The 13,850-nt window shown below is 37.6% G+C and overlaps 1 protein-coding gene across 2 annotated transcripts in view; it reads left to right on the top strand.

The window, feature by feature from the left end:
- The first annotated feature begins 2,482 nt into the window (after window positions 1-2,482).
- Window positions 2,483-13,850, top strand: part of lg16h12orf56 (linkage group 16 C12orf56 homolog) — a 17,843-nt gene continuing 6,475 nt past the window's right edge. Inside the window, exons 1-7 of one of the 2 annotated variants that reach the window (XM_046072626.1) lie at window positions 2,483-2,917; window positions 6,375-6,570; window positions 7,646-7,661; window positions 11,035-11,230; window positions 12,249-12,404; window positions 13,488-13,576; window positions 13,675-13,819. In XM_046072626.1, coding sequence (XP_045928582.1) covers window positions 2,666-2,917; window positions 6,375-6,570; window positions 7,646-7,661; window positions 11,035-11,230; window positions 12,249-12,404; window positions 13,488-13,576; window positions 13,675-13,819 — 1,050 coding nt within the window. In that variant the 5' untranslated portion in view covers window positions 2,483-2,665. Of the gene's footprint in view, window positions 2,918-6,374; window positions 6,571-7,645; window positions 7,662-11,025; window positions 11,231-12,248; window positions 12,405-13,487; window positions 13,577-13,674; window positions 13,820-13,850 lie in introns of both variants that reach the window. The other variant, XM_046072625.1, reaches the window with a different exon arrangement.

A 13,850-nucleotide genomic window follows, 5' to 3' on the forward strand; every position in this document is an offset into this window, starting at 1 on the left:
CAACACATTCACATGTCCACCATTACCATTAACTACCTGAGCAATATGCAGTCTGTCATGTGTTCTTATTACTTTGGTAAATATTTCACATCCAGCAAGTTCAACTGCAGTAAAATTCAAGTGTAGCCTACCTATTTGAAAAAAACTCAGTGTGTGCTGTGCGTGTACTGTACTGGATGTCTCCACTTTATACTTCTACTTCACTACAATATTGTACTCCTCTGCATTTAGTTGATCATTTAAGTTCCTTTGCAGATAAAGATAAATTATGATGTATTATTATTGGTTAAGATAAGACTTCAATGATTGAAATTCATAAGCTTGCATTGTATTAAGTAATTTACCCGCTGTAAATTAACGCATCACTTATTCAAATTTAATAATATAATGTACATTACTCTGAAACAAGCCATTCTGCACGACAAATACATTTACTTTTGGTACTTTAAGTATATTTCGATGCTACTTTTGTATTTTTACTTGAATAATATTTTGAATGTAGGACCTTTACGTGAGGTATTGCTACTTTTACTTAAGAAAAAGATCTGAGTACTTCTTCCATTACTTGTCAAGTCAGCAACAATAGGCCCAGTTATACCTTAATTTGCAACTGACAAGGTTGTCGCTAAGAAAGCCCATGAGATGTGGTTGAAAGCTTCTGAAAACAACAAGAAAGTTTGACCTTGTTTCAGCTAAACCTTTGTGTTAAATTCTACATTTTACTGACCCAGTTCTTAAAGCTTCTTTATTAGCAGGGTTATTTTTTTTTACGTGTGTGTAAAATACTGAATTTGGGGGGTTTAATAAGGAAAATGTCTCAATGTATTAAACACACAAACCCTGATTAGTTGGAACCCAGTTTGTGTGTCTATAGTGTCTCAGTCTTCTTACAGAGCTGCATAAAAGACTGAGTGTGTTCCTCTGTAAAACAACACTGCCTTCATTTCCCTCATGGTGTGTGTGTGTGTGTGTTTTGGTCTCCAAAACAACTCAGCGTTCATCTCAGCATCCATTTACAAAGCTTCCCTTCAAAGCTGCAGCCACCGCCCCTGTGTGTGTGTGTGTGTGTGTGTGTGTGTGTGTTAGAAAGGGCCACTAAGAGGAAGATGAGGCACAGAAGGAGGATGAAGGACACATTTTCAACATTTTTCCAGGTTTACATAAACCCAAAATGTCTCTTAGTAACACGGTGTTTTATTAATTTAATTATTCAGCACTAAGAAACAGAAAAGAGTCACGTAACATACACAACTAAAGCATGAAGGTGGACTGGCTGTGTCAAATATACATGAGACCGGGTATTAAAGTAACCTAGAAGCTGCCGTCCTCTACTGGTAACCTCTGGAAACTGCAACAACACTGATATTACTCATCAGACTTTATTCATGGCACATCTCCTCCAGCGACCTTAATTTGAGGAGAAATACGAACACTAATAATATTCCAATTGCAAATACATTTTCATTATCCACATGTAGTTATGCAGCGTTATTATGACTTCACATTGAATTTTAGGACCCAGTATAAAACAAACATCATGCATTTGGAAATGGGGGGAAGCTGTTTTACTGAATGTTAATCTGAAGCTGATTTAATTCAAATTAAAACTGAGAAGTGAAAAAGTTTTCTCCACCAAAATGTTAAGTGACGACCTCCATCATCTGAATTTCTTTGTTTTCCCTTTAAGGCTGCAGATCCTGGACTTTGACCACATATTAACACACCACTTGTTTGTGCTATTAATATGACTAAATTGAAAATGACAGACTTATCTAGAGAACTAGGGTAATTTAGTTTATTACTTGATTGATATAGTTCTTTAAAGCACCACTGAATGGTGATTTATGTACACCATTATCTGTCCCACCCAAAAGGCTGGATTACCAGCTGCCCCTGGGCTGTATAGATATTTGGGAAAATGCACTCTAAAGTGTGATATCAGCAGACTTACACAGCTATTGCTTTATTATGGTCTTGAGTTTCTGTCTTGAAAAGAGGGCCCTTGTCAAAACTCATTTTAAGGTGATACTGCATATATGCCTAAACTAAGTTATGTTTAATTAAACAAACAGTAAATTTAATTGGTTAATTCCAGTAGGTTATATTTAGACTCCTACTTTCCCCCCAGAATTTCTGCCTTTATGCTGATAAATCTGTACATTTATCTTTGAAATGATCATTTACGTGAAATGTTGAGTATACTTTACCGCCCCCCCCAAAAAAAAAAAACAAAAAAAGAGACTGTTATCAACCTGTTAGTTACTCTTTAAATCTGATTGCAAAATAAAGCATACAAATAGGCTTTACTATTTAACATCCCTAATTTTATACTTTCCACTGTCTGGATTAAAGTGGGTGGAAAAGTCTGAGCTCAAAGCTGCTTTTAAATTATGAAATAAGCCTTTATCTTCTGGCCAATCAGCAGCGTTCCTCTTCCCCGTGCGGACCAATCAGAGAGCTGTGCGCGCTCACGAAGCGAGGCAGCGGCTGATTACCTGCTCAGTGTCCTGGAGCGGGACCAGACCAACACCATCACCCGCGTAGTGGTTTTCATGTACGTTAAAGACGAACCTAACGAATGGAAAGCGACAGCGGATCACCTGCCTCGCGCGAAAGTGGAGGTTGACGTCTCATAAGGGTCACTAACTGCTCCGCCGGTACCGCCATGGCTCGGACCGGCTCCGGTTCGCTCCTCGCCCGCCGAAACATCAAGCTGGACTCCTTCCTGAAGCGGAACACGGAGCGGACGGTGTACGAGCGGATCCGAGTTTACGAACCTTGCGTGGTGATTTCGGAGACCATCAACAAGGTGTACATGCACGTGGTGCTGAGCGACGAGAGCGTGTACCTCACCGAGTATCCGCCGCGCACGCTCACCGCAGTTTTTAACTTCAAGTGCGTGCGGGACATCGAGCTGGTGAGTTTAAAAGAGAAACCAAAAAGTAAAGTCAGATTCCACTTTTTCAATTTACAGTAAAAGCTGCTTCACCGCAGTGACCAGCAGAAACATCATTAATCAATTAGTCTTGTCGATTGACAGAAACATAATTGGCTATAGGGCAGCAGATTATTACATTCAATGTCAAGAATAGTGAAACACGTCCACTGCAATCTCAAGAGCAATTTTAAGTTTGATCCACTTTCTTCATGTTTCCAGAGCTTTCAGCCGGGTCTCTTGGCCTTCCTCAGAGAGAGTCGGTCAAGCAGACAGCAAGTGGCCCTTTAGGCAAATTGCCATTTCCTTTTGGCATTGTGTTTGAAAAATATTAATTAGAAGATAAATTATCAAAATAGTTTTGTTGATCAGTCTATCAATTCATTGAATAATTATCAGCAAATATCTTAATCACTGATTAATTGAATCAAGTGATCTCCAGATTCTCAGTTTAGCAGATGTAGCCTACGTTTTTTTTCTTTGTCTTATTGATAGAAACTGAATGTTTTTAGGTTTCAGAGAGATTTTTAGGATTGGCATTTTGCACAATTTTCTGACATTTTGCAACCGATTATTGGAGAAAACCATTTATTAATCAATAATTGATTGTTTAAACATAAAACATACATCATACTGTCATAACTAGTCTCCTGCTGTTGATTCCTGTTAAACTCAGATCTTCCTGGTTTCAACTCACACTTTTTCTGCTGTTATAAAGCACTCTATTTGTGAAGAAGAATGAAACAAATCTTATTATTAGCAGTTATTTAAATTTGTAAACTGTTTTCAACCATATTGATCCAGCCACAGCTGAATTAACCTGCTACTGGACCCAATCCTCACGCTGTCCGGACAGTTTCTCATTGCTGGAAGACCTGCCACATATTTTCTGTGTGGTCGATTGATTAAAGTCATTATTTGGAGAATGTTTAACATATGAGCATAAAACTGAAATAATAAAGATCTTAAAGGGACCCAAGACCAGGTGGAAAAGCAGGACGAACCAGAAGGACTTTATCATGTCAGATGATTATGCTTTACTTAACTTATATTCAACAGCTTAATAAAGAATTAACCAGTTGACCCATGAACCGGCTGCATTGGCTCCAACATATTCCTTTGGGGAAATTGTGTCCGTCAAAATTACGTCCACAAAAAGTGCTTATTTTTGTCACTGACAGGCTCACACTGTTATACCAGGTGTCTGACAACATAATGCAAATGATTATTTTCATAGCTGATCAATCAGTCAATCATTATTTTCTCGATTAAACTGTCTAGTTGTTTGGTTTATAAGATTTCAGAATATTATGAAAAATGTTGATCAGTGTTTCTCAAAGCCCAAGAACACGTCCTCAAATGTCTTGTTTTGTCCACAAACCAAAGATGTTTGGTTTACTGTCATAGAGGAGCAAAGAAACCAGAAAATTTCAGATTTAAGAAGCTGAAATCAAAGGTCACTCAAACCAATTAATCGATTATCAAAATAGTTTGTGAATAATTTACTAGTCGACAACAAATCGATTAATTGTTGCAGCTCTAACACCCGGTTAAACCCCTTGTTTTTAACAAGAAACAGAAGTCTTGCTCAAGGATAATTCACGATCTGTAATCTTGTGAGAGGCCAGTTGTTGCAGGAAGACAACAGTGGAAACGTGAGTCAGAGTTGGAGAGAGGAGTTTGTTGTGTTGGAGTAACATTAGGAAGTAAAGTCTTGCTAGAAGTTCCTCTACGTCCACAACAAACTTCTCGTTTCTACCGGCGGCTGAAGCCATCTACTACACAGATTCTAGTAATTTCAACACCAAAATATGTGAAAATAGAGCCCAGGTTTAAAGAAACTGAATTATCCTTTAAGTGCTGCACCTGGAAAAACATTATTTTTAACAAGCGATAGAGATAAGCATGGAGGTCACCTGATGCTCTCTGTTTCTTTTGCTTTTACTTTAAATATAAAGCATGATTGCAGCACGATTAATTCATAATCGCGTGCGACTGCAACTATCATTATCGATCAAGTGCAGCTATTAATAGTATACATTATGGTGTCTTTTAGTCTGTAACTAATTATTTTCAACAACGGGTAATCTGTTAAACAAAATAGTGAAAACCAGTTCCCAGAGTCGAGTGTGACGTCTTTAAATGAACAACAATTATAAAACAAAGACAATCAGGAAATGTGTTCTTCACATTGGTTCTGACTATCTTTTCTTTATATTTGTTTGATTGCCACAGTGAACGGACCTTCCTTTCAATTATTTGCCTGTTAAATAGATAAAGTGACAGGAAGTCTGAATATCTGAAAGCTTGTTCAGGTGACGTGACTTTAAAATAACTATAACAGGAGTAAACGGGAGTAAATGATGCTTTGCTTTAATTTCTCAGCTAATTAAATATATTCCAGATGTCAGTGTTACATATCATGAAAGATAAGATAAAAAATGGATGAACAACAAATAATCTTCTTGCATATCTCTGCAACACACAGTACAAGTGAATATTCCTTTCCACTAAGGACACGAACTAATCAGGAAGCCATTATCCTTAGATTAAAATTGATTGATCCAGCAGCTTGACTAGATTAGCGAGGGGTTTAAAATAGATTCAAGCTCAATATACGAACACATAATATGTTGGTTGTTGTTTCCCTACCAATGTTGAGACCAAACCTACGGCCTTGGTAATAACCTATTAACTTGTTATGTCACGTAGTTCAGAGTTTAGAGGTTTAACTTCTACTTCTTAATCCGATCTGCATTAAACGTCAGATTATGGTCTATGTTGACCTCACTATGGTTCAAGCAGGTGTCCACTTCGTTCGCAGATACAGAACTGTCAACCTGAGTCTAATCTTTGCCTGTAATGATTTTTTAAAAGAATTATAAAATACAAAAACGTGGTATTGAAGAAAAAAAGTCTAAATAAATAAATAAATAAAAGGGCAAATATTTAAAGAGATTTGAAAAAATAGAGATACCGAAACATACAGAAAATATAATAATTAAAAAATCTACATAAATAAATGTATAAATAAATATCCAAATAAATTAAAGCAGAAATGAACAAATATATAAATACATCAATAATATAAAAATAATATTAAAAACAAATCTGAATAAACAAATAAATATCTAATAAATAAATAAATGTTATCTGAGTTATCTAATAAATAAATAAATAAATAAATAGAAGAAATACAGAGAATGACAATATTCTGAATTTTAATATTGCCGTTTCATTCATTAATTAAAATTTTTTTTTGTGCAAAACGGGACCTATTCTTCTATTTAACTAAGTTATTTAAGTGAAATTTATCCAAAACATTAAGTTAACATCACTAAAACACAACAAAAAATATGTGAGCATTGAGGTGATGGGATGCTGTACATGAGGCTAAACATCACAAAGACAGATCTTTTTCTCTGTTTTATCTAAACAGGTCAACGACCTCCCAGACTTCCTCCGTGGGAAGGACAGGGAGCTCTGCCAGCATATACGAATCACCTATGTCACCGAAAAGCCTGCTGCGAAGGGGCGTGATTGGCTGAGGAGAGACAGGAGGGAGGGACTTCCTCCTGCAGCCCCGCCTTCTCGCAGAAACAGCTTGTACCCAACAACAACACACACCTTAGAAGGTAAAGACGAGTGTTTATATGCTGTTTTAAAATTTGGTTGAGCTCAAAGCGGAGTTGAAGTGTAACCACTACAAGCATTTCAATTTCAAGCTGAAGCCGTGTAGGCACTGTCTTTGGAAACCTTGCTTTGAACTAGCAGTTGAAAACAAGTGAAATATCACTAGATGCTTAATTAATAAAAGCAGCAGAAATGTCATTTGACGAGTAAAATACTTAGTAAGTGTAATTGAGGTAATTATTCGGGTGAGAAGTAGCTTCATGTTACCATTATTTCTAATGGAGCCGGACTTCTTTTTGCAACCAGCAGAGTCGCCCCCTGCTGGCTGTTCGATAGAATGCAGGTTTAAGGGACTTCTGCGTTGGCCTCAGTTCTCTGACCGGAAGCTTCCCGCTTGGTCAGTTGTGATGGTGTAAGTTGAGCCCCTCTCTCATGGAGTACAATGGTAAAAGGGCAGAGCAATACAATAAACCACAGAAAACACACCTGACATAAAAGGTAAAGAACAAAATCCTCCGGTCAGATGTGATGATGTAACTTGAGCCCCTACACAAATTAAATGTGATGAGAATATATTGGCGTACTACACAAGTCTAAGCTAGCAAGTGAACTTATAAACACAGTTTAACAGGAATGCCAGAACACGTAAAGTTTTATGACCACGATGTTGCTCACATCCCCCATGGAGTAAGAGCAAAATGTAAGGGGTAAGGGTGGGAGACCCTGTTTATAGGGAGGAGTCGCATGAAAGTGAATATAGGGGTACAGAAGATAAACCTCAAACGTTCATCATATTGGCACTAACATGTCAAGTAATGACAAATTTATTTGAGTCTAAACATAATGCTGCTGTAAATGAGATTTTCTTACATAAGCCATAAAAGCATTTTAAATTGTATTTGAAGTGTGCGTGGACTGTGAGTAGTTGTAAGGTGCAGTGACAGCGGTTCAAATGTCAGTTACATCTACTCTGTGACAAACAACAGCACAGAGCTCATGTGTTAGTTCTTGGTTCCTTTCCTCTGGTACATTCAGCTGTAACTCAAACCATCCTGTGTCTTTTTATTTCCCCCACAGGATATCCTGCACAGAGGTAAGCATTACACACACACACACACACACATTCACATTCATTGTTAAATACACTACTTCTGTGTCATGCTATCACGTCCTCGTTCCTCGTCCAAAGCAAATCTGAAACCAAGTGAAGAGCAGTGCTGGATTTCAGGATTCATTTGGTAAAGTTCTGTTAATGGCCTTATAAAAGATGCTTTATATTTGCTTGGTTTCTTATTGTACTGAGTATTTTTACTATGTTGACTTCTGACTTATGCTGGCCACACACTAGAGGATAACTGGGACGATTTTCTGTCTAATTTTCTCCTCCCGACAATCGCAGGGGTGTTCACGAGCCAAGGCTGGCCGGAGGGCTTTACAGACATAATCTTAAGCTCGCAGACTAGATCAGAGGCACCCTGCTTTTGAATCGTAAATATTCAGCTATACAGTTTTATTCTCTTTTTTTGGGTTTTCTGTGCAAAACATAGCACACGCAAATGCAACTATCTGACGACGACAGTCTACCTCTGTGCTTGTCTATACTGAAGTCACATTTGATCACGGAAGTTTCTGTAAGATCCCTTGCACCACCACTCTGAAATTGTTTATTATAAACGCCAAGTGTGTGGTCCTGCGTCTTGAATGAATCGTCTCAGGTGTGTGACCCTCGTGCATGTTTGCCTCTGTGCACCCCGGAGAAGCACAGTAATTCTAATGACTAAATTCTCGCTGGCCTGAACTCTGTAAACGCTAGATTAGGGCTTTTTTTTTCAATCGCTATTTTTATTCAGAACTAAAGGAATTATTTGACCCTTAAGACTTTCAGCTTCCAACTTTATCTGATTTTGCTTTTTCCCCCTCCTGTCAGTGTGCTGTAGAGATTCTGTCTGGGAGTCATGGAAACAGGCAAACTCTTTGAGCTATAAAACCTTTACAGCTTTTGTTGTCTGCAAGGCCACAAGAGAATGAGGGAGAAAGAAGGTGGAGGGTTAAACTTTAGGAGCTTACAATTGTACATACCTGCATTTATATACGTGTGTGTTTGTGATCACTGTCCTCCATTAAAATGTCAAAACATTTCACAACAAGTGACAAATACCTTCCACTTTCGGTTGGTAAACTACTAAATAATGCGTTAAATATAAGCTGCCTCACTAAAGCCGGGCTCTATAAAGAATCCTCCTCAGTGTCTCAGGTAACTCATGACTTATTTAAGAAAAACGAGACATGTTTCACTTCAGTTCACCTGCTGCTCATTATCATTGTTCAGTGAGGATGTTTAAAGAAGTGCAACCATCAACAACCAACATTTTATAAAAGTTTAATTTTCTTTGACTGAGATCCAAATGTATTTATTTGTTTCAGAAATGGAATTAAAACTTACGCAGCATTTTTCCAGTATATGAACAACAAATAGTATATTTAACATTTAGAACTGCAACTAATGATTACTTTAATTGTTAATGAATTTGCAGACTATTATTAATAATAGCCAAAAACGCGTATCGCAAGTTCTCAGAGACCTAGCCTTTAAATTGATTGTTTTATCTGACCAGAGATATTTGATTTAACAAAGAAAAACAAAAATCTTCACATTTAAGAAGCTGAAGACATTTAAGATTTATGACATTTCGGTGTTTAAAAACAATCTGTATTACATTTGAAGGAAGAATGGTATGTCTTAACCATGTGTCCACCAGGACACCTCTACGATTAGTACAGTATATTTTAATCGAGAGCCAGTCATTGTAAAACATGCTTCACCACTCTTAACCAGCCTAATTTGGGGGTTATTTTCCAGAAACGGTTGCCCATACAATATGTTTATGTAAAAAGATGTTATCTCTGCCAACATACTGTCACCAGATAATAATTTTATCTTTTAAATAACTAAAAATAATCAGAATTAAATCAAAAAAAAAAAACCATATCTGCATGTAATATGAGTTGTCTTCAAGACAGATCTACAAAACAACTATTTTTTTTATTTTTTATTTTTTTTATTTATTTCTTTCAAGCAAAATAGTGTGACAACAGAAAAGATACACAATAATAATAACTTATACACTTATGCTTGAAATGGAGTGGGAAGAAGTAAAACTATCAAGAGAAGATTAAAATTGAAGTCAGTTACTTTAAAGTAAGAGTTAGTCCACTTTTGCACCTTAACCTTGACCTTATTTCAGTTACCAGAGTATGTATCATCATAAGAATTACAATTAAAAACATTTGTACTGTAGTTTCATTGTACTTCATATAAACATTTTGTGTGAAACTCTGAAGTAAAATTTCATTCCAGGATGAATTGCATGTCCCCAAATTGCTTTTAAGGAAAACAAAATAGGATATGAACTGAATATTAGGCTTTCTGTAAACACCGTCATCCTTGTTAAATTATAGAGTGAATAAATGAATTATGTGAGTTTGTAACTATTTTCCATGTCGTTCTTTGCATCCTGTTTTTTAGTTTGTCGTGTCAAGTGGGGTTATATTCATCCTTTTAATTCCTCTGTGTTGTGTGTTTTAAAATCTCCCCTGAGTTTGTCGTTAAGAGATGAGAGGAAGCCCGAACAGATTTACTGTCATTGAACTCTGAATTGTTGCCTGGTTACAACAAATGCTGCTATAAAACTGACATGTGTGATGTTAACGCTGTCTCATGTGTATCTGTCTTGTTGCTCAAGTTCAGCCCTGGGAGGTGATTAAACACACACACATACACATTCACAGAAGTAAGGGACATGAAAGCGGTGTACAGTCATTGAATCATTATTTTTTTAATTACTGGGCAGCTTGCTTCGCTGTCAGCAAATACACAATACACGTCAGACAAAAAAGAAAATGTTTGCATCATCAGACAACTCAACTGAAGACAGTTGAATCAGGACAGACTTCATCTGAGTGAACAAATAATTCGTTGTCATGCACACAATGAATAATGATAATTAAAATATGATATTATATGTTGGTCATGTGTTTACAGCTTGTTCTGCTGCTCCCGAGTGTCCAACACATCACACAAGTGCAGATTTTAGATAATGTTGAATGTGAAAACTTGAAGTGTTTAAGGTTTTATTTTACTTGTATTGCCTTTTTTATTGATGTTGTTTAAAGGTGTGTCACGGTTGACTCTGAAGTGATTTGTCTGCCTTGTGGTGTTTTTTGTTAGTAACTAAGGCAAAGTAAAAAAAAAAACAGCTACCAGTAATAAATCAGTGTCGTTAATAACCTTAATGACGGCTGCATTCCAGTTCAGTGTTTCTGCTCCCAGTATTTTGCATCATGTTGGGACAACAAAATGGAACAAAGCCATCAGAATGTTATTAGTAACATTGTGCTGCAAAGTCAAAATGTCTGAAAGTCAAAGTTAATCTCATCCACCTCTCCCTGTTCACCAGGGACCACAGTGAAAGGAGGACAGAGGAGGTTCATACTTTACCGCCCACACGTTCTGCCTCCTGTCCAAACCCGGAGACTCTGGGCCTCCTGAGGGTCCCACGCCCTCCTACCCAGCCTCCATCCACAGCAACCTCCCCCACCAGCTCACCCACCTCTCCTCTGTCACCTCTGGCTCAAAGACTGAACATTGCTGAAACTCGCCAGGTACGGGAAGATGGATGGATGGTTGGATGGTTGTAACTTACATCAAAGCTGTTTTAAAATTGTGATCTTAATTGGCAGCGAGGACCATCAGACACAAAAGGCTGTTGAGCATCACATAAACCTCTCATAGTTTTTACAGACACATGTAGCTTGAAGGAAGTCAGTTCACAAAATGTAAACAACTTCATCACTCAGTGCTTTTGTGTAAATGTACATGCAAATGCTTTAATGTTCTTGTATTTCTTTCTTCTCATTCAAGAAATGCAAAAACAATTGAACAGGTGTTGGTTGCAGCCCTATGGAAGTCCTAAACGGCAATCCATTCAAATATTTTTTTAACTCCATTTTTCCTGTGATAAAATTATTATCAAAATAAAGTTAAAATTATCCTGTAATTTTCTCGTGATCTTCAGATAAAAAACCAGAGCTGAATGCAGGGGTTGGCCGGTGTGTTATATTTGAATCGATGGCCGCTTAGGGCTTCTGTACAGCTCTAAAGTATTTTGTTGCATTGATTTCAGCCATATTGTCCAGTCCAGTTGCTTTCATCAGCGTAAAATATTACAGTATGGAAAGTAAGAGTAGAGGCTTGAAAATAACAGACGCATTGAACACATTGAGCTTTATGTCTCTTTTGAGATTTTTAAGCAAAAATAATAAATAAGACAACAATAAATATTTGAGAGAAAACAAGCTGCTGATGCTGAAGCAGTAAAGCTTCCACTCTTCGGCCTGTGTATCGAACTTCATTACTTTCTTGTTATTTCATCTGAATTGTCTATCTTAAGACTATATTTTTTATTTAAGCAGCTATTTTTTATGCTGATGCAGTGAGTACTTGTTACATGTTCCCAAATTTATGTGAACTGTAAAAAAGAAAAGAGTATTGTTTTGGTATCTGGCTTGGCATGGCTTTCAGAGACTGAAAGCAAACACCTCCCGAAAGCCCTTTCTACATTTAGGGATACAAAATAGCACCAAAGACAACAACCCATTTTGTGTTGATGTGATGATCCAGGTACCGAGGAGGATCGGTTCAGTTCTGTCTCGCCTGTTGAGAAGAGACTCTGTGAACAGCAGAGAGGAGAGGGAGGCTGAGCTGCATCTGTACGCCGTATCACATACGTCCAGACTTTACCTCCATCTACAGAGCTCATGGAACAGCTTCATTATTGTGAGTGATGATGGAGACACACATGAAGAATTAGTGTGGCATAGTTAAATTCTTTTTTCCTATTGCCAACAAATTCCACGAAAAAGACCAAAACCAACAATGTGTTAGTTAATACTTTCTGACTATTCGGTGTTGTCTGTAACTCTGAGTTTACTGGTTTCTCCTGAAGACTTAAATATGTAAAAACAGCGTACAAATACATAGTTTAATTTAAAAAAAAAAACTATTGAGCTCTGTGGAACAACGAAATAGGATATAGCAGGCTTTGAATTGAAAGGATACATTCATTGTTGAGATTTATCTCTTCATGGAATTTGTTGACAATCAAAAGTTGCATGTCATTTTGTCCTTTAAAAGACCACTCCACCGATTCAGCATTGCACTTGTAGTGGCGCTCCAATAACAAAAAAAGGCCACTTGAGGGAGTCTGAAGTTGTCTCCAATGCTTAGTAGTGTGAAACAATTTGGTCTACCATGGCATATGCATTTAACACTTTATTTTATGGAGATTAAAAAGCTGGCTGCATTGAATGAATGATATAAAACAAGCTGGTACATATGCAAGAAACAAAAAAGGTACTAAGGATATGACAGAACAAAATCACCACTGACTCATAATAATATCTAATGCCATGTATTCTTCTTTCTACATTACCCACAACGCCACCCAACATTTGGGTGTTTTACGGTAATAGCTGCTAATGTAGCCTCGCTAGCCTTTAGCAGAGATGAACAGCAGGCTACAGAGGTCTGGTAAGCTCACTTCTTCTTTCAAATCCACAGCTCCCTCTGGAGCCACAAAAGGCTTCATGCAATTTTTTATATATGTAGTAGAACTCACTAATACCTCTAAACAGAGTTCCCCTTTAAGGCCTTACAAACATGGTGACCACATGTCCGACCATTATAAAGTATCTGAAAAAAATGTCTTTGGATGTTCAGTTGATGCCAATTAATTATTTAATAATGCACTGATCTGCTCGAGACATCCCTACTGAAAAGCAATACACCTGTTGTAGTTTGTTAATGGAGAGATGTTCAGCACTCCAGTGTCTTCATATTAGTGTGTGTGTGTGTGTTCAGAAGTCCACTCTGTTGTTGGACCCGCTCTACAGAAGGAGGTGCAGCGCTTCATCCGGCTCCTCTCATGGAAAGCAACTTCCTGCCATCAGGTAACAAAACTCTGTTGTGGCAAAGTACAGGATTATAACAGAGGCCCAATCATTATTAATGACCTGCTGTTTGTGTGTGTATGTGTGTGTGCGTGCAGCTGGGAGCGGACAGCTCACCTGTTTGGTCAGCTGAGCTCTGAGCTCCTGCAGGAGGAGATCAGTGTGGAGAGTCTCTACCTGCTGCTGCAGGAGCTGAAAACTGCTGCTCACCGCAACGTCGCACTACGCAGACTCTTCTGGAGGGTGAGACATTCAAGCACATGTTTATACTTCG

This window comes from Micropterus dolomieu, linkage group LG16 (assembly GCF_021292245.1).
Source record: "Micropterus dolomieu isolate WLL.071019.BEF.003 ecotype Adirondacks linkage group LG16, ASM2129224v1, whole genome shotgun sequence".
In the NCBI taxonomy this organism is placed as follows: Eukaryota; Metazoa; Chordata; class Actinopteri; order Centrarchiformes; family Centrarchidae; genus Micropterus; species Micropterus dolomieu.